We start from the raw sequence: 21,536 nt of genomic DNA, 5'->3' as shown, positions 1-21,536 counted from the left end.
TATCCAGAAAGAGAAGACGTGGGGAAGATTCCACAAACCTTTTTGTGACAGACCTCTAACTTTGCCATCTCTGATGCTGACTGCTGTGTGTCTTTCTATTATGTCAATGGCGGCCCCTTCCATTCGGGTGAATGTTTGTAGCATGCTGGTTGTTTCCCTCCTGTTGTGTGCAAATTTATCCTGCAAGAAAAGTGGAAGCAGGAAAATATGTGCCTTTGGCTTTCAAATCTCAGCATGTATGAGCCAACTTAATCAGAGTGTGCATGATGACAGCAAGGCTGGCCAATAGGGAGGAGTAGTTGTGGACACAGTAGCAGTCTATGAGGGCGTTGAGTGAAAGCAGAAAGCAGGTACAGTAAGTCTTCCCTGCTGATTCATGGATAATCATGAGAAGCAGGGAAGGAAAGGATTGATTATGCAGCAGCAAAGATGGTGTCCTGCTGGGCTGTGCAAAAAGAATGAGAGATGTGAAAGGGAGTCTTACCTTGACACTGCTGGCGAGATCATTACATTTCTTTCTACACAGTAGCCAGGTCCTGGAGAAAATCCTCCTTGCATTCACAGGTTGTGCACCTCTTGCTATGCCCATTCATCAACTTGCCTCTGCACTTTCCAACCATCTAAAGGGAAGAAGACTTCTCTCCTCTCACGAAAGAGGGATCTCCTTCAGCAGCATTTCCATGGCTGTATCTGAAAACCTTGGGCAACTACTGGAACTCTGCTTCCTGCAGCTCCACAGAGTTGCTTCCCTGCTTTGGCCACAACAAAAAAAATCTCCCCTTTAAACTGCTTCAGGCCCTTAATGACCGGCAGCAGTACCTAATTTCCTGCCTCCTAATCAGCAAGATGTCTATGGGGGGCGTGGGGTGGTGCATTTCACACTGACAGCTTGCCTACTGTGTGATAAAGTGCTGCATAATAGGCTTGTCATCAAGATTGAAGCCCATGGAATAAAGGGGGCAGTAGCAGCATGGGTACAAAATTGGCTAAGTAACAGGAAGCAGAGAGTAGAAGTGAACGGTTGTTTATCGGACTGGAGGGAGGTGTACAGTGGTGTTCCCCAGGGGTTGGTACTAGGACCACTGCTTTTCTTGATATATATTAATGACTTGGACTTGGGTGTACAGGGCAAAGTTTCCAAATTTGCAGATGACACAAAACTTGGAAGTGTAGTGAACAGTGAGGAGGATAGTGATAGACTTCAAGAGGATACAGACAGGCTGATGAAATGGGCGGACACGAAGCAGATAAAATTTAATGCAGAAAAATACGAAGTGATACATTTCGGTATGAAAAACGAGGAGAGGCAATATAAACTAGAGGGCAGAATTCTAAAAGGAGTACAGGAACAGAGAGATCTGGGGGCATATGTACACAAATTGTAGAATGTGGCAGGGCAGGTTAAGAAAGAGGTTAAAAAAGCATATGGGATTCTGGGATTTAGAAATAGAGGTATAGAGTACAAAAGCAAGGAAGTCATGATGAACCTTTATAAAACACTGGTTCGGCCACAACTGGAGTATTGTGTCCAGTTCTGGGCACCGCACATTAGGAACGATGTGAAGGCCTTAGAGAGGGTGCAGAAGAGATTTACCAGAATGATTCCAGGGATGAGGGACTTTAGTTACGTGGATAGACTGGAGAAGCTGGGGTTGTTCTCCTTGGAACAGAGAAGGTTGAGAGAATATTTGATAGAGGTATTTAAAATCATGAAAGGTCTAGACAGAGTAGATAGAGAGCAACTGTTCCCATTGGCGGAAGGGTCAAGAACCAGAGGACATAGATTTAAGGTGATTGGCAAAAGAACCAAAGTTGACATGAGGAAAAACATTTTTACACAGCGAGTGATTAGGATCTGGAATGCACTGCCGGAGGGGGTGGTGGAGGCAGATTCAATCGTGGCTTTCAAAAGGGAACCGGATAAGTACTTGAAAGAAAAAAAATTGCAGGGCTACAGGGTTAGGGCGGGGGAGTGGGACTAGCTGGATTGCATAGAGCCAGCATGGACTCGATGGGCCGAATGGCCTCCTTCCGCGCTATAACCTTTCCATGATTCTTCTATGAAGTCAGGGGCAACCCAGAAACTGAGCAAGAGCACTGCCAACTCCTGAGCGGCTGTTACGCTCGCCCTCTCACATCCCATTAATTTCACACCCAGAGACCAAAATTGACCTCATGATGTGGGCTTTTACCTGCTCCTGGCTAAAGGAAGCTGTTCTGTGACAAGTAAATCCTAAAAGATCTTGGTATATTAAAAATACAGAATAAGGCGTTGTCGCTGTACTGAGGAGTTTTTTTTAAGGCGTGAATAGCTTTCTCTGGATCTCTGCCTTGTTGGTGCCAGAATTGAGTTCTAGCTATAGCAGGAAATTCTGCTTTACATATTTTTCTTTCTAGGTCAACATTTGAAAAACGTGTTAATGCACGTGCAATCCATGTTATAAGGCCATCACATTAATTGACTGTGTAACTGTTCACACTACTCTGTTTACAATCCTGGGCATAAGGAACACCCCCTCATCTGCTGAATCCAACAATTTATTTCCCAGCTCTCCAATTGCAGAAAATTTTGGAAGGTTCTGAGAGCCTATCCTTGCTAAAATGGAAAGGGAATATTAGGAATAGAAAAATGTAACAGTTAATAAATAATAGGAAAAAGTCTTGGCAGGAATTACACAATCCAGCAGTCAGATATAGTGGGCAATAGTAGAAAAAGTGGCAACCATTTTAGGGACAAACCTTCAGGGAACAGAGAGTGCTTCAATGTCATGCTAGGCAAGGAATGCATACAAAATAAACTGGCAGGGAAGAGTTACACGGTACTTTTACGTTGACATTTGATCTGGATCTGGGTCTCAGGAGAGCAACCTACGTGGGCCACTCTTTTCTGTTTATGCAGTAAAGTGGAATCAGCCCACATGGAGACCAGCTCCTGAAATGGAAACCTACTGATTTGCTCACATGCAGGTACTCTCAGCAGCCACTGTGAGCCTCTGAGTACAGAAAGTGGACAAATGTTGCAAACTCAACTGATTGAAAGAAACTGATTGAACCTGTTCCCCAGGGGTCAGTATTAGGACCACTGTTCTTTTTGTTATATATTAATGACCTGGACTTGGGTATCGAGGGTATAATTTCAAAGTGTGCAGATGACACTAAACTCGGAAATATAGTAAACAATGTGGAAGATGGTAACAGACTTCAGGAGGACATAGGCAGACTGGTGAAATGGGCAGACACATGGCAGATGAAATTTAATGCAGAGAAGTGTGAAGTGTTGCATTTTGGTAGGAAGAATGAGGAGAGGTAATATAAACTAAATGGTACAATTTTAAAGCAGGTGCAGGAACAGAGAGACCTGGAGATGGACATACACAAATCTTTGAAGGTTGCAGGACAAGTTGACAAGGCTGCTAAAAAAGCATATGGGATCCTGGGCTTTATTAATAGAAGCATAGAGTACAAAGGCAAGGATGTTATGCTCAACCTTTATAAAACACTGGTTAGGCCTCAGCTAGAGTATTGTGTTCAATTCTGGGCACCACCCTTTAGGAAGGATGTCAAGGCCTTAGAACGGTGCCAGGGATGAGGGACTGCAGTTTTGTGGAGAGACTGGAGAAGCTGGGGTTGTTCTCCTTAAGGGGAGAAGGTTAAGGGGAGATTTGATAGAGGTGTACAAAATCATGAACAGTTTTGACAGAGTAAATAAGGAGAAACTGTTTCCAGTAGTAACCAGAGGACACAGATTTAAGGTGATCGGCAAAAGAGCCAGAGGCGACATGAGGAAACATTTTTTTACGCAGCGAGTTGTAATGATCTGGAATGCACTGCCTGAAAGGGTGGTGGAAGCAGATTCAATAGTAATTTTCAAAAGGGAATTGGATAAATACTTGAAGGGAAAAAATCTACAGGGTTATGGGGAAAGAGCAGGGGAATGGGACTAATTGGATAGCTCTGTCAAAGAACTGATGGGCTGAATGGCCTCCTGCTGTGCTGTACCTACAATGATACCATGATACCATGATAATATATAGGTAGGCTTGAGGCCACTGCAAAGTCTTCCTTAGCCCCAAAACCTATTGGACTAGAAATGACAGTTGACGATATTCCTCTGCCCACTGGTTTTAGTGCAGGCATTAACCAGTTTATTTTAAATGGGTTAATGCCTCTGCTAAAATAATATCGTACAGATGCATCAAGTGCTCGTCTGCTAATATCAGCAATAGTAATTTCCAGGCTATTAGCTAATAATTAGTAAATTTGGCATATTGCACCAATTATAATGTATTATAATTGGTGTAATATTTCACAAGTGTTCACAAGGGAAAGAAGTGCCGCCAACTTTTAAAAATGCTTTTCTATTTTCATTAAGAACTCAAATCTTATATTTATGAAACTTGGGGAGTAGAACCACTGCTATTAGGGTTAATAATTACAACTTGTCTGTGTAAACAACTTAGATTATTTCTAAACTTGATTGCAGAATATAAATTGTTACCATCAGGGATAAAATTGCCATATATTATGCTAATTAGACCCAATCTACATATGAACTCACAAAATAAACTTTTCTATACAACTCAAACCTCAACTCCTATCTACATTAACACGAGTGGTGCACCAGAGAAGAGGTTAGAACAAAAAAATTACCTCATTCCCTCCATTATTCCCAGTTAGACTAAAATTTAAATTCTGGTGAGCAGCCAGCAGAAGGCCAATGGAGAATGACATTTTGATTGACAGCATGTACTCCTGCTGACATACTGCAAGCAAAGCATGTCCACGTTAGCATTCAAAATAAGCAGAACTGAATTTCTCCAGCATGATTGAAGTAATTTATTTCCCCTTTAAAGCACGGATGGTAAATTTTTGTCAGTGTTCCAGGAAAAACCTAATGTCCACACTTTGTAAAGAAAGCAAAAACGGCTCAATTGTGCTGGAACAATTCAAGACTGCTTATTGCAAATACTGCCAAAAGAATGTACACCACCTGCAATATATGTCATCAGAGCACATTCCATTCATCAAAATATCACTCTTGGCTGTCCTTTGATTCAGGAGAATGTGCTATGAAATAGTTCTTTTGGGCACTTTGAAAATAACAACACGAGTAAAGCTTATCATGTGATGCAACCTGCAACTTTGAGCACTGTGGTGCAAACACTTGCTTTAATCAGCCAAAGTAATTATGAAGTTACACTTGCGAATATCAGTATCACTTTGCATGTGACATTTTACAGTGAGAATGGCAGCATAGTGCCACAGCTACATCACTTCCAAGGTGCCATTTTTGGCAGCACAGGGCCGAGGGTGATATGCCTCTGTAAAAGCAATGCATTAACAGGTGGCTGCTCCTCCAGCATTTCATCAATACCACCATCCACTCCTATACAATGTATCACAAAAATCCTGTATTGGAGCTGGGGAAGGAAAATCCAGTCAATGGCTGAAAAAGTCATTTGTGTTGTGAACCATGATGCTGCTGCAACATGAAGTTTAATCTTACATCTGTGTAGCAGTCCATTAAATATACCTGAAACTAACACAATACTAATTTTTTAATATAGTTACACAGCAGCTACAATTTGGTACTTTAATAAGAGTTTGTCAATACCCACAACATAGAAGCACAGAAGGAGGTCATCCTGAGCAATTCAAAACAAATACCACTGCTGTAATCTCTCTGCATAGCCCTTTATATTCCACTGCTTCATATGCCACTAAGAAGTTAAAATTTCCCTCAACTCTTGGATTACTGAAAATATTTTTCAGCTTTCAAAATAGCACCCATGTTCAGCATTTCCAATACACATTGCTATAAAATTTAAAGAGACTTTGCAAAGCCAAAGGAATTCTTCAAATACACAAAAAAGTTACCATTTTATTTAATATTTCAATTGGAGCCAAACTATTATTACAGTCCTTCGTGCAATCTCACCTACTAAAAGGATGAGTACACTCCACATGTAAAATGCCCTCCACATTCATAATGAGAGAAAATTCCATTCACCACCCAAGGCGACAATGTTAGTATGATTTAACTTCTTCTAAACAAAAAACTGCAGAATCATAAAAATAATAACAGACATTTTTATGTGGATATACTTGCAACAAAAATATTTTCATCTTTTGTGCTTCCACTATATAATCAATGTGAGATGAAATCTTCCTTGCCAGGACCACGATGTGAGGACCTGAAATTGTAAGTCAGGTGGAGGCTCTCACGTGCTTAGCTGACGCAGAGGGGCAGATTTGGACTTTTGGGCAGTCGACCAGCACAACATTCCAGCAGAACTATCTGGCGGCGAAGACACCACCACAGTTTTGAAGCTCGAGCCTCATTTGAACCGACTGCAAGCAGCGGATGCCAAATGTGCGTCCCGCCAGTTTTGGGCCACAGGAATGTCGGCCGGCTGGGACTCTGGTGGCAGCTGCAGGTAAGTCCTGGGGCAGGTGGGTTTCCATGAGGATTTTCTTTAGGTATTTTATATCATTTATGCATAAAAGTACTTTGCATTTATAGTACCTCAATAAGGTACTATAAATGCCCAAGGGCGTAGCAAATTTATGCAGTGATTAGCTGAGCCACACAAGCCAGGGAGATCTCCAGTCTGTGTTGAATTTGCTGATCTCAAGCCAGAGCAGCAGTAGGAGAGCTGCAATTGACATTATTATCCGTAAATCAGAGAGGGAAATACTGTCCAGTGATTCCTTCTGGAAATGCATGTGTGTGGGTGTCAGGTGAGGACAGGATCAGGATGCATCTCCCTATGTTCAAGTGGTCTACCAAGACTCACTGTCTGGGTCACGTGAAGAATGGGTACTTGGGCAAAATACCAGAAGGGCATCTAGCACCTGTGGCACCAAAGCTCAGCAAGGATTCAATGCCTCTAGAAGGGGAAAATTGATGAGAAAAAAAGTATAAAAAAAAGGAAAATTCACCCGCAAGGAGATGTAAAAGAAACAGACTCTTAGTCTCCAAAAATAACCTAAACAATTCCAATATTTGTTTCTTTTGTAGAAAGGTTAAATAAATATTAATGTAATTTATCAAGATAAAATCTCCCAGCTTGTTGTTTAGCAGCTTACCTCACGAATAGCTAGGCTGTCACTCATCTGCTCTGCTTCATCTATAGCCCCTGTGGCAATGGCCTTGTCAAGGTTTTTTTCTAGATTTGTCTGAAAGAACAGTTTAATAAGTGAATTGCAAATAACAGCATGTAAAACTTCAGTCACCTGGGGCTACACTTGATAATGGAAAAAAAATTTCATATGCACAAGAAAAAATTCAGAACAATCAGTGACTAGTAAATAAACCAGTATCAGTTACTGTCAACTGGTCTTGCACCTGTAGCTAAATATTTATGATTTGTTTGGTACTGAAGTCCGAAGAAATTCCTTACAATATTGTTGCACACTTTGCGACTTCTACAGTGACTTCTTCAGCCCTGAATTTCCATTTTCAAGTGCAAGGTCCCCCACTCCATCTCGCAATAGAATGCGTTTCAATAAATATAACAGCAAAAATAAGTTGAAAAGTTCATTTTTGCAAATAAAATATATTGGACGAATATAAGAATAAATCTGCAATGTTCTCACGGCGTTCTCATGTCTGGTTATTTCTTACCAATCAAACAACAATAGACCTGTATTACTGTGTAACATCTACAAAGATGTAACAAGCAATGTTTAACTGTACCAAGTCAAGTCGTTATTAATGTTCCCGTACTTCAGTTTCAAGAGTATTAAACTGGATTGAACTACAGTTTATCATTTAGTATCCAGCATCTGAACACTAAGAGCTGGTAATTTGATGTACAGTGTTCAAGCAATCTTATGATTTAGTCATTCTGCTACTGGCATAATTTTTCTTCACGGACAAAATTCTTACCTCAAGACATTAAAAAGAGATTTAAATCATCGCATGATAGCTGACATGAAATAAAGTTTAAATGATAGTGTGATGGATGACTACTGAACTAGTTTTAACCTGTTATGCATCAATTATATCTTTAGCGCTAGTCTATCAATTCAGTCCCTGCAGCAGATCTAGCTTTTTTCCTCTTTTTTTTTAACAATGCCATTAAGGTGACATGAAGCACACTGATTAACACTGTCAATCTGCATTCAGGTCTTAAAGTGTCTAAATATTTAACTTTGGTATGCAGCTGTGTGCTGTTAAACTATTCTGCACAGAAAAGACTGCAAGTGGCTACAAGACAAAGCCGAGCGACTGTAAAAAGAGAATGAGCAGAAATGTGCTAACGTGAAGAGAAAACTCATTACTCCCTTTAGCCAGGGTTTTCCTAGCCCACATTAGAGGAGCCTGTTAAGCTTTCTCTCTCTCTCTCTCTCTCTCTCTCTCTCTCTCTCTTATATATATATATATGTGCTTGTAAGTGTGCAGGCCCCAGCATATGAATGGCCTGAAATACAGGGCTTAAGACAAATGATTTTTCATAAATCTTACTGTAACATATGATGTACTGTGCAACAATCTTTATGGTGGCAGTACTGCAAAAAAATGAATCTGTCCCCTCCCCCCAATTCATTACACACAAATATTTGGAAAATAATAGCCTGCAAATCAGATTATGTTTACTAGCCCTTCAACTCATCCTGTACTGTACAACTGAACAGTGATTTTTATTTTACTATTGAGGTTCAGATTAAAATCGTGTGGACAATATTTAAAAAGGTACAAATCGTGTCTTTAGGTGAAAAGTGGCAGTCACGCAGCTGGATTCTAAAAATAAAGCCGAGAAAATTTGTCAAACAATCAATGAGATTTAAAGTTGCAACAGTCCATAAAAGTCAAATTTAAATGGTTACTCTGCAGAAATCTGTTGCAATTACAGGTAATTTACCTGCCGGGAAATGCAACACATTTAACATTCACTAGTCTGCTAAATAATCTGGAACTTCACTAGCACAAAGATCTGTGTTTTAAAGTCTAAGGAATAAACAGTTATACATTATCAATCATTAATACTGAAACTGAAATTTATTGGTCTTTTTCAAATGGTTTCCTCTCTTGCTCACTTCCACCCTCATCTCATCCCAACCTCCATCCTCATCTCATCCCAATCAACACTGAAGCTCTCATCCACACCTTGGTTACCCCAATGCTGAATTTCACCTATGCTCTCTTCACTGGTCTCCTAGGCTCCAACCTACACAAACTCACAAACTCCAATTTATTTAGAAATCTGCCACTTGCATCCTATCCTGTACTAAAGGCCCACTTACCTATCATTCCTGTCTTCATCAGCCCCCATGGGCTTGCCATCCCCCATACACTGATTTCAAAATCCTTGTCATCCACAGATACCTTTATGGTCTCGCACCACACTACCTCTACAACCTCCACCACCCCTACGTGCCAGTTTGCACCCTCTGCTCTTCTAAGTTTGGATTACGATGAGTCCCTACCTCTTGCTGCTCTACCAATGGCAGAGCCGTTACCTATCATATATACCTACTCCATATATTGCTTTGTCTCTTGCCACTCTCAAAAGCCTGCTCAAAATTCACCTATCGAACCTTGCCTTCGATCACCTCTCATAGCTCTTCACCCAGGTTTTGTTTGCTGTTTGAAATGTTATATCCCTTTTGCTAATTAGAGGCACTAGACAAGTGTAACCTATTATTGCTACTGTTTTTATATAGAATACTTCAAATAAATTCTCTTATATAGACAATCATGCTAATGGAAAAACAGTTTAACATTTAAAGCACAAGATAGGCTCAAGGCAAGTGAAGACTTAAAGTTTAGTTCAAATAGCACACATTTATTTCATCTACTGCTGGATTTCCTCCCTTTTAATTGTTTATCAATATATTTCCCTGGGCCACTGTCAGAATTTTGATATCTAGCGAGGAGAAAAGTATTTAAGTAATGAGTTACCTCAAAGACCTACAGCAGTTAAAAGACTGATCATATTACGTTGTTATGGCTCTTGATGCTAGAGAGGCTATTGCTGAGCTGAGATTGCCCACTACAAGCTGTCTGACTATAGTCTGGGACAGTGAGGTAGTGAAAAAGGACAAATCAAAATCATTCTTGGGGGGGGGGGGGGGGGGGGTGCAGAAATAGCTGCAAGACACAATATGCATCATCCTGTTCTGCAACACCAGCAATTAGCCGCTCCCACATTGTGGAGCTTTTCACAGAGTTTTAAAGTGAGTTGATTTATACCAGATTTATTTCACATTAGGTCTGAGAAAACAGTCTGAATGAGTGTTGCATTCCAACCTGCCAACTGGTGTATGATAAGTTCTCTCCCCAAGGAAAAACTGACACAGTATTATTACTGGGTACACATCTTCTCAGCAATCCATAAACCTGCACTGGCATCAGAAGACCTGGGGCTAGTTGCTTTTTTAAGAGACAGATGACATGGAAGTGAAGGGCTATAAAATGGGGAGGAGAGGTAAAACAAAAAGAAACAGATTGATTGGAACACATCTGCTCCCAATGTGTTCCTCTAGTGATTAAATTAACATCGCGAACAAAGTGGATGGTGAACTGAGTAGGAACTTGAGAAATTGGTGAGAGTGGGAATTAGGTGTAGAGGGGGAAGGAGATGATTATTTATAGATTTTTTAAAAATTAACATAGACTAAGATATGGCAGAGCAGGTTGTTTGTCTGGACCACTGTATGTGGGAGATCGTAGACAGCAAGACTGTCCCGAGCGAACGCATCTGCAGTAGATGTCTCTGTCTCGAATCTCTCCAGCTCAGAGTCATTGAGCTGAGTGCGAGTTGGAGACACTCTGACACATAAGGAGCGGGAGGAGAATCTGAACAGTTTGCTCCAGACCTCGGTCACACCTCGTAGAGGGGTATAGGATCAGAATGGGGTTGGTGTGACCGATAATGTACAGAGTATGTGGCATCCAGGTGAGATAGAGACCGAGGATCCGCTGAAACTGATCCTATCTAACAGGTACAATGTACTTGCTACCTGTGAGGATAAGTATAAAGACTGTTGGAAGGACAGTCAGAATGCTGACCATGGCATCTTAGAGCAGGAGGCTATCCAAAGGGAGGAGGAGGAGGAGAAGCGTGATGTGGTAATTGTCCGGGATTCAATAATTAGGGGGGCAGATAGCATCCTTTGTGAGCAGGATCAAGAGTCCCATATGGTAAGTTGCCTACTTGGTGCCAGGGTGAGGGACATCGCTTTGGATATTGTTGGGGGAGATGGCTCATCAGGGGAATGCAACAAGAGCCAAGACCGTGGCACCATGAGTGACTCAGCTGCACAGGAGGGGAGGAAAAAGAATGAGAGAGCAATAGTGATAAGGGATTCCATCGTAAGGGGAACAGATAGGCGTTTCTGCGGCTGCGGACGTGACTCCAGGACGGTATGTTGCCTCCCTGGTGCTAGGGTCAAGGATGTTACGGACATTCTGCAGGACATTCTGAAGGTGGGGGGGGCTGAACAGCCAGAAGTCGTAATAATCTCAGGAATACTCCCAGTCCCACGTGCTAGCGAGAGCAGAAATAGGAGAATAGACCAGATGAATGTGTGGATTGAGAGATGGTGTAGGAGGGAGGGGTTTAAATTCCTGAGGCATTGGGACCGATTCTGGGAAAGGCGGGACCTGTACAAGCTGGACGGGTTGCACCCAAGCAGAACCGGGACCAATATCCTCGCGGGGGCATTTGCTAGTTCTGTTGGGGAGGGTTTAAACTAGTATGACAGGGGGATGGGAACCAAAGGGCAGGTACAGACCAGCAAACAGGAAGTAGAAAAGCAGTTAGTGACGTAGTTAGCGACTCAGAAAGACAAAAGATGCAAAGGTTAAATAGTGTTCAGCACAGGAATTTGATGGGGTTAAAGGGTATATACTCCAATGCAAGGAGTATTACAAACAAAGCAGATGAGCTAAGGGCACAGATAGACACATGGCAGCATGATATCCTTGCTATAACAGAAACCTGGCTTAAAGAGGGGGATAACTGACAGCTCAATATCCCTGGATATAGAGTTTTCATGCAGGATAGAGTGGGTGATAAAAAAGGAGGGGGGGGGGTAGCATTATTGGTTAAAGAATCAATTACAGTTGTGAGAAGGGATGATATGCGAAATGGATCATCAATTGAGGCCATATGGGTTGAGCTAAGAAATAAAAAAGGGACAGTCACATTACTAGGAGTGTACTATAGACCCCCGAATAGCGAAAGGGAGATAGAAGAACAAATATGTAGGCAAATTTCTGAGTGCAAAAATAAGGACATCAACTACCCTAACATCAACTGGGATTCAAACAGTGTGAGGGGCACAGAGGGCGCAAAATTCTTGATCGGTGTCCAGGAGAACTTTTTTAGCCAGTACATGACAAGCCCAACAAGAGGGGATGCAAGTCTAGATTTTGTCCTGGGAAATGAAGATGGACAAGTGGGTGAAGTGACAGTGGGTGACCATATTGGCGATAGTGACCACAATTCAGTTAGTCTTAGCATTATTATGGAAAAGGACAGAGTTAAATCTGGAGTAATCATTCTAAATTGGGGGAAGGCAAATTTTACAGAACTAAGAGGTGATTGGCAGAAGTGGACTGGACACAACTACTTGAGGAGAAATCAGTGGCAAGCCAGTGGGAGGCACTAAAAAGTGAAATTCTACAGGTGCAATGCAGACACGTCCCCTCAAAGAAAAAGGGTGGCACTGCCAAATTTAGAGCCCCCTGGTTGTCTAGAAGTATGCGGGGCAAGATAAAGCAGAAAAAGAAAGTTTATGGCTGTCACAGAAAACTAAATACGGCAGAAAGCCAAGAGGAGTATAGAAAGTACAGGGATGACGTAAAAAAGGAAATCAGGAAAGCAAAGAGAGGGCATGAAAAAATATTAGCTAGTAAGATTAAAGAAAACCCAAAGATGTTTTATCAGTACATTAAGAACAAAAGGATAGCTAAGGAAAAGTTGGGACCTATCAGGGATGATAAGGGTAACTTGTGTGTAGAAGCAGAGGATGTGGGTAGGGTTTTAAATGAATATTTTGTCTCCGTATTCACAAAGGAAAGGGATGATCTGGACATAGTAGTTAAAGAGGAGAGGTATGAAATATTGGATAAGGTAAACATAACGAGAGAGGAAGTACCAGAGGGACTGGAATCCTTGAAAGTTGATAAGTCACCAGGGCTGATGGATTGTTTCCTAGGCTATTGAAGGGAGCCAGGGAGGAAGTAGCAGATGCTCTGATTTTCCAATCTTCACTAGATACAGGGGAGGTACCAGGGGACTGGAAGACTGCAAACGTAGTACCATTGTTTAAAAAGGGTACGAGGGAAAGGCCGAACAATTATAGGCCGGTCAGTCTTACCTCGTGGTGGGCAAACTATTAGAATCAATACTGAGAGATAGGATAAACTGTCACTTGGAAAGGCATGGTTTAATCAGGGATAGTCAGCATGGATTTGTTCAGGGAAGGTCATGCCTTACAAATCTGATTGAATTCTTTGAGGCAGTGACAAGGAGGATTGATGAGGGTAGTGCAGTGGATGTTGTCTACATGGATTTTAGTAAGGCATTTGACATGGTCCCACATGGCAGACTGGTCAGAAAGATAAAAGCCCATGGAATACAGGGAAATGTGGCGAATTGGATCCAAAATTGGCTCAGTAACAGGAAACAAAGGGTAAAAGTCGATGGATGCCTTTGCAAATGGAAATCTGTTTCCAGTGGTGTGCCACAGGGCTCAGTGTTGGGTCCCTTGCTGTTTGTGGTATATATTAATGATTTGGGCTTGAATGTAGGGAGCATGATTGGCAAATTTGCAGATGACACAAAAATTGGCTGAGTAGTTAATAGTGAAGAGGATAGCTGTAGACTCCAAGAAGCTATCAATGGGTTGGTGGAGTGGGCGGAAAAGTGGCAAATGGAGTTCAACCTGGAGAAGTGTGAGGTAATGCACTTAGGGAGGGCAAACAGTAAAAGGAAATACGCAGTAAACGGGAATATATTGAGAGGGGTAGAGGAAGTGAGTGACCTTGGAGTGCATGTGCACAGGTCCCTGAAAGTGGCAGTACAGGTAGATAAAGTTGTGAAGAAGGCATACGGAATACTCTCCGTTATTAGCCAAGGTATAGAATAAAAAAGCAGGGATGTAATGATGGAACTGTATAAAACGCTGGTAAGGCCACAGCTGGAGTATTGTGCGCAGTTCTGGTCACTATATTACAGGAAGGACGTAATTGCTCTGGAGAGAGTGCAGAGAAGATTTACAAGAATGTTGCCAGGGCTTGAAAATTGCACTACGAGGATAGATTGGATAGGCTGGGTTTGTTTTCCTTGGAGCAGAGGAGGCTGAGGGGAGACTTGATTGAGGTGTACAAAATTATGAGGGGCCTAGATAGAGTAGACAGGAAGCACCTGTTTCCCCTAGCGGAGAGTTCAAGAACTAGAGGACATAGATTTAAGCTGATTGGCGGAACGATTAGAGGGGACATAAGGAAAAACTTTTTTACCCAGAGGGTGGTGGGTGTATGGAATTCGCTGCCCAAATTGGTGGTAGAGGCAAGGACCTTCAACTCTTTTAAAAAGTACCTGGACCCGCACCTAAAGTGCTGTAAGCTGCAGGGCTACGGACCGGGTGCTGGAAGGTGGGATTAGAATGGGCACCTGGTTGCTCTTCGAGACGGCGCGGACACGTTGGCCAAATCGTCCCCTCTGTGCTGTATCTTTTCTATGGTTCTACGGTTCTATCGCGAACCGGCTTGAAAGGATATTGGAGAGGGAGGGGGAGGATCCGGTCGCAGTGGTCCATGTTGGAACCAACAACATAGGAAAGAGTAGGCAAGAGGTCCTGTTCAGAGAGTACCAGGAGCTAGGAATTAAATGAAAAAACAGGACCTCAAGGGTTATAATCTCTGATTTAGTACCCGAGCCATGTACAAATTGGTGTAGGGATAAGATTAGGGAGGTGAACATGTGTTTGAAGGAGTGGTGTCGGAAAGAGGGGTTCCATTTCATAGGACACTGGCACCAGTACTGGGACAGGAAGGAACTGTACCGTTAGAATGGGCTCCATCTGAACTGGGTTGGGACCAGGGTCCTAGTGGAAAGGATAAATAGGGCGTTCGCAAGGACTTTAAACTAATAAATGAGGGGGACAGCTCAGATGGAAAAGTTAGTATAAATAATAATTCTAAAACAAACAAAAAGGAAGAGAGTAGAATAATAGTCAGAAATTATGCTTTAGGCGCTACAGGTAAAGGGAAAACTAAAACATGTAAAGTAATTAAATCAGGAGAGAGAAATAAGAAATGTGTGAGAAAAACAACATTAGACCAAAAGGGCAGGTTAGGATATGTGGCTCAAATAAACATTCTTTATACAAACGCATGGAATATAAGGAACAAATTAAATGAAATGCAGGCGCAAATTCAAGTTAGAGGGTACAACATGGTAGCCATTACTGAGACATGGCTGCAAAATGTCAGGACCAGGAACTGAATATAAGGTCTACAGGAAGGATAGGGAAATTGGTAGAGGAGTAGCCTTAGTGATCAAGGATGAAATTACTTCAATGATAAGAGAGGATATAACGAGAAGTAAGCAGGCAGTGTAGACTTTATGGGTAGAATTAAGAAATAGAAAAGGAATTAAGACTGTATTGGGAGTTGTGTATAGGCCCACTGTTAGCAGCTGTGAAGTGGTAGAATGTATAAATGCAGAGATTAGACATGCATGTAGCAAAGGCACAGTGGTTTTAATGGGGGATTTTAACTTTCATATAGACTGGGATAGGCAGACGTGCTCATTTCAGAAAGGTAACGAATTTCTTGAGTGTGTTCAGGACAGCTTTCTGCAACAATATGTCCTAGAACCAACAAGGCAGCAGGCCATATTAGATTTAATAATTAGTAATGAGCCAGATTTAATTAACAGCCTAACGGTGCGTGTACGTTTATTTAATAGTGATCATAATATGATCGAGTTCAATGTAACAGCTACTAAGATTCTAAATTTAGGTAAGGCCAACTTCAACGGGATGAGACAGAGACTGTCCACAGTAAACTGAACAAATCCGTTAATGGGTAAAGCGACAGAAGATCAGGGGGAGGTGTTGAAAAAAGAATTCAACGTGATACAGAACCAGTTTATACACCTAAGGGGCAAGTGCTCTACAAAAAAAACAGCCATGGATGACAAAAGAGGTAAGGGACAACATAAAACTAAAAATGCAAAAATACAAAAAATAGCATAGATCCTGGCGACTTGGAGAGATACAAAGAATAGCAAAGGGTGACAAAACAGAAAGTAACAGCTATAAAAAGGGAATATGAAAAGAAACTTGCAAAGGATATCAAAATCAACACAAAAATTTTTTACAATTATATTAGGAAAAGGAGGGTGGTCAAGAGCAATGTGGGCCCCTGATAATGGTGATATTGTAAATGAAAATAAGGAAATGGTGGACATGTTAAATAATTATTTTGTGTCAGTATTCGCGTAGAAGAAGAGGATAGCATGCCGGACACCCCAAGGAAACTAATTTTGAATAGGGACGGGGACTCACCATAATTAATATAAGCAAATTAATAGTAATGAAGAAAATAATGGCACTAAAGAGTGACAAATCCCCAGGACCAGATGGTTTCCATCCCAGGGTTTTAAAGGAAGTAGGTGAGAACATTGCAGATGCCCTAACTATAATCTTCCAAAGTTCTCTTGATTCAGGAACCGTTCCTTTAGATTGGAAAATTGCACATGTCACTCTGCTATTTAAGAAAGGTGAGAGAGGGAAACCAGGGAATTATAGACCAGTTAACCTAGTATTTGTTGTCGGAAAATTCTGGGTACCGCACCTTAGGAACGATATATTGGTCTTGGAGGGAGCGCTGCATAGATTTTCTAGAATGATACTTGGATTCCAAGGGTTAAATTATGAGGCGAGATTACACAAACTAGGGTTGTATTCCCTGGAATTTCAAAGATTTTGGGGTGATTTGATTGAAGTTTTCAAGATATTAAGGGGAACCGATAGGGTAGATAAAGAGAAACTATTTCCGCTGGTTGGGGAGTCTAGGACGTAGCCTAAAAATTAGAGCCAGGGCTTTCAGGAGTGAAGTTAGGAAACACTTCTACACGCAAAGGGTGGTAAAAGTTTGGAATTCTCTTCCGCAAACGGCGGTTGATGCTAGCTCAATTGTTAATTTTAAATCTAAGATTGATAGATTTTTGTAATAATTTTTATTATTAAGGGATATGGGCTAAGGCGGCTATATGGAGTTAGGTCGCTGATCAGCCATGAATGGCAGAACAGGCTCCAGGGGCTAAATGACCTACTCCTGTTACTATGTTCCTACATATAATGATGAAATGTTTTGCACACATGAAACTGACAACTGAGGAAACAGTCACTTTCTCAGGCTGAACAAGACTTTGTAATCTTGGTGTTCTGTTCAACACTTTAAGAGGATATATACAGGCTGGGCTTTAATTAAGACACCCTATTCCTCATCAAGACAGCTTACTTCCACTTCTGCAACATTGCTTGCCTCTACCCTTCACCTCACCAGTTGCTGAAACCCTTATACATGCCTTTTCCACCTCCATACTCAACTACTCTAATGCTCCCCTTGCTGGCTTCCATCCTCCACCTTCCATAAATTCCATCTTGCCCAACACTCTGCTGTGCATATTATGTCCTGCACTAAACCTTACTTGCCCATCACCCTTGTCCTGGCTCCCCATCCTTCAATGCATTAATTTCAAAAACCTCGTCTTTGTCCATAAATATCGTCAAGACCTTGCTTCACCCCATCTCTGCAATCTCCTCCAGCCCCATATCGTCTCCTAAGTGCTCTGCTCCTCTGACTCCAGCCTTCTGCACATCCCCCCTTCCTTTGCCTCATCATTGGGCCATTCAGTTCTACTTATTGGTACTTCCTTCCTAAACCTTTACACCTCCAAAAACCTCAAGACCCATCTCTTTGCCCAAGCATTCAGTCGCCCCTCCTAATTCTCCCTATTGGTGCAGCATCCATATTCCTTATGCCTATTTCTGAAGCATTTTGGATTTTTTTTTCATATAAGGCATTATATAAATATAATCTGTTTTTGACCCAAGCTCAAGTTAATTTATGCAGAGTAAAATTAGAAAAGTAAACATTACCTTTGAAGGAGGTATGTTGCAAGCAGGAAACTCAAATCTATCATTTGCTCCAAAGTATTGCTTTAATTCACTCCAGTGGGCCTCCCGCATAGTCAGCTCACTGCTAGAAGCAAACACAACCTCCACATTAATCAGGGTAATACTTATTACAATTTAAGGAATGGGTTACTTATTTTCCACTCAAGTTTAACTTTCAACTCAAAGAAAACCGAATCTCAAAATTATTTGTATAAACTAACTAAAAACAATCTTCACAACTGAACTGAAGGTTTCATACACCAGAATCACAGAAAGGTTAAAGCATGGAAAGAGGCCATTTGGCCATTGAGTCCATGCAAGAGCAATCCAGCTAGTTCCACCCCCCACCCTATCCCCATAGTCCTGCAAATTTTTTCCTTTCAAGTATTTATCCAGTTCCCTTTTGAAGGCCATGATTGAATCTGCCTCAACCACAGTGCATTCCAGATCCTAACTACTTGCTGTGTAAAAAAAGTTTTTCCTTACGCCACCTTTGGTTCTTTTGCCAATCACCTTAAATCTATGTCCTCTGGTTCTTGACCCTTCCGCCAATGGGAACAGTTTCTCTCTATCTACTCTGTCTAGACACTTCATGATTTTGAATACCTCTATCAAATCTCCTCTCAATCTTCTCTGCTCCAAGGAGAACAACCCAGCTTCTCCAGTCTATCCACGTAACTAAAGTCCCTCATCCCTGGAATCATTCTAGTAAATCTCTTCTGCACCCTTTCTAAGGCCTTCACATCCTTCTTAAACTGCGGTGCCCAGAACTGGACACAATACTCCAGTTGCGGTCAAACCAGTGCTTTATAAAGGTTCATCATGACTTCCTTGCTTTTGTACTCTATACCTCTATTTATAAAGTCCAGGATCCCGTATGCTTTCTTAACCGCTCTCTCAACATGCCCTGCCATCTTCAATGATTTGTGTACATATACCTCCAGGTATCTCTGTTCATGTACTCCTTTTAGAATTGTGCCATTTAGTTTATATTGCCTCTCCTCATTCTTCCTACTGAAATGTATCACCTCACATTTTTCTGCTTTAAATTTCATCTGCCACGTGTCCGCCCATGCCCAGCCTGTATATATCCTCTTGAAGTCTATCACTATCCTCCTCACTGTTCACTACACTTCTAAGTTTTGTGTCATCTGCAAATTTGGAAGTGTGGATTGTCTAAATTGTCTTCAGGAAAAATAAATCGCCCAAGTTATATTTTTTGAATAGGATCTTTTGATTTATTCCGTTAAAATTGAATTTGCAAGTTGACAAAATTAAAAATGTAACACTATGTTAGATTATCACACAACTGCCTACATTAATTCCACTTAAGTACCTTTTATTCTCAGTTTTCTGTTCTTGTTCAGATTTCTGTATTTTGATGGAAGATTCCTCGCCATTCGTTCCTACATTTGTAGAGCCTTCTGTATAAGAATAATCTAAATTATACACAAATCCATGACTACTGTGATCCAAAAAAGTTTTGTAATACTGACATTAAAGTTCGCATTAGGCTACATAAAATCTTTGAGTAAACTTGCAAATGATGCCTAGATAGATTGAAAGGGACTACTGTCTATTTTGAAATGTTCCCTTGGGCAATCCCATACTTATTACCATCTTCATAGAATACAAGGTGTACTAAGGTAAAGGAAAGAGAGGCTTATTGTTCCACGTAACCTTAATTTACATATCTATTTTTAATTATTTTAATTTATTAAAGCATGTTCACCATCTGAAGAACCTTCTGTAATTGTGGACACATATGTGTTTAAAACTACTGTAATACATTAATGTGTGATTGGGAGCTAATATTATCAATATACCACTAATGAGTTGTCAATGAAAAATGCATAATTAAAAATGAATCATTTCTTTGATTAGCGGTGCTGTTTCCCTGCCGCAGCACCACTGTGGATGGGCTATGCAGACTAAAGTTCTGCAGTCTCACCCAAATGCACCATGGCCCTATTTCCCAAGCAGTCTAAAGGACAGTGACAATGCATACACTTACTCCAACTGATCTAGAGAAAGATGTGGGACTGGTCAGATTAGAGATGTACAATAGCTACTTCACCCAAGAATGTTACTTAAATTTTTTTTAGATACATTACAATCTCATTTTTAAAAAAAATCAATAGCATCTCAGTCCAAATGAACTTTTTCAGAAAGTGTAGGTCAAATTATATACAATAATACACAATCTGCTGGCAGTTGTCTTCACTGAAGTAAAGTGAATAATTTCCCTAACATACCGTACCTGCATCAACAGCTTTTCGTTTTTGTCTAACCCTCTTTTTAAATGAGGTTTTAGTTATGGAATTCCTTCTCTCTTTCAATTCCTGAAATTTCTAAGAAAAGAAGATTAACATCGGGGTCAAAACAAATAGCAATAACTTGTTCACTATATTGTTATTAGGATAACTCAGTGTAAGTTGGAAGTTGGAGTTCATTTCACAAATGTGAATGAGTGGCAGATATTACACAAGTTTTAAAAAAAATGACTCATTCATACTTGTAGTAGATGGACAATACATGCAAGTAATTCTGATGTCAATAAGATGAAATAAACAGATCTCTAACGTTTAGACAGAGAAGTGTGGTTAAGGTCGTGTGTAACTGAACCATACAGACCAGAAAGGTCCCAGGTTTGATCTCTACCTTTTGTTGGAGTAGCTCATCTCTGACAGGGTGCTACTGGGTTAGGAGGAGAAAACTCTAATCCCTTTCCTGTGCCCCTTGCTGGAAACTACAGGTGTGGGACTCCGGATGAGGACAGGATCAAGCTTGGCTGCTATGCCACTATTCTCTCCCTCCCCAGTTGAATAGTATACCAACACTCACTGTCTAGACTCACACATGAAGAATGTCCATTTGAGCAAGCTTTTGTATACCCTGTGCAACCATGCCCCAGCAAAAAGAGCCTTTGGGACAGCAAGAGAAGAAGGGAGAACATTTTATTTAAAAAAACATATTAAAAAATTGCATAGGTAAAGCTGTAGCTCAGCAGTCCAGACACAAAGCAGTGTGCTATGTAATGGTAGGACATATATTCATGCGTTTAATTAAATCAAGTGTAAGTATGAGGCTGTTGTGCTGAAGCGGTATAGCACTTTTCTCAGACTGCACCTTGAATACTACATTCAGTTCTAGTCTGAGGCACAGGGAGCCATCTAAGCATTGGAAACACTACGGAAAACAGCCATGAGGCTGATAACCTAGGGCTCGATTTTCAAATCGAAGTCTGGGTGCGTTGGGGGTGGGGGGGCAGTGAAAATCAGGAAAATGCCAAGCGGTTAAGGAACCCGGCTCCAACCCGCCGACTTCCACGTCTCACACAGACACATCTGTATGCGCACGGGGTTCTGGAATCCGGATGTCCCGCCGGC

At 41.2% G+C, this 21,536-nt stretch overlaps 1 protein-coding gene across 6 annotated transcripts in view; it reads right to left on the bottom strand.

The window, feature by feature from the left end:
* fam204a (family with sequence similarity 204 member A) overlaps window positions 1–21,536 on the bottom strand; it is a 70,704-nt gene that overhangs the window by 25,788 nt on the left and 23,380 nt on the right. For 2 of the 6 annotated variants that reach the window (XM_068002130.1, XM_068002135.1), the window contains exons 4-7: window positions 20,408–20,498; window positions 19,484–19,586; window positions 18,130–18,232; window positions 7,090–7,179 (exon numbers count right to left, since the gene is read on the bottom strand). In XM_068002130.1, coding sequence (XP_067858231.1) covers window positions 7,090–7,179; window positions 18,130–18,232; window positions 19,484–19,586; window positions 20,408–20,498 — 387 coding nt within the window. The remainder of the gene's footprint in view (window positions 1–7,089; window positions 7,180–18,129; window positions 18,233–19,483; window positions 19,587–20,407; window positions 20,499–21,536) is intronic. The other 4 variants (XM_068002132.1, XM_068002136.1, XM_068002131.1 and 1 more) reach the window with 3 other exon arrangements.

The sequence above is a fragment of the Heptranchias perlo genome, chromosome 21, assembly GCF_035084215.1.
Source record: "Heptranchias perlo isolate sHepPer1 chromosome 21, sHepPer1.hap1, whole genome shotgun sequence".
NCBI classification, from domain to species: Eukaryota; Metazoa; Chordata; class Chondrichthyes; order Hexanchiformes; family Hexanchidae; genus Heptranchias; species Heptranchias perlo.
This window is presented reverse-complemented; position numbering and strand designations above follow the sequence as displayed.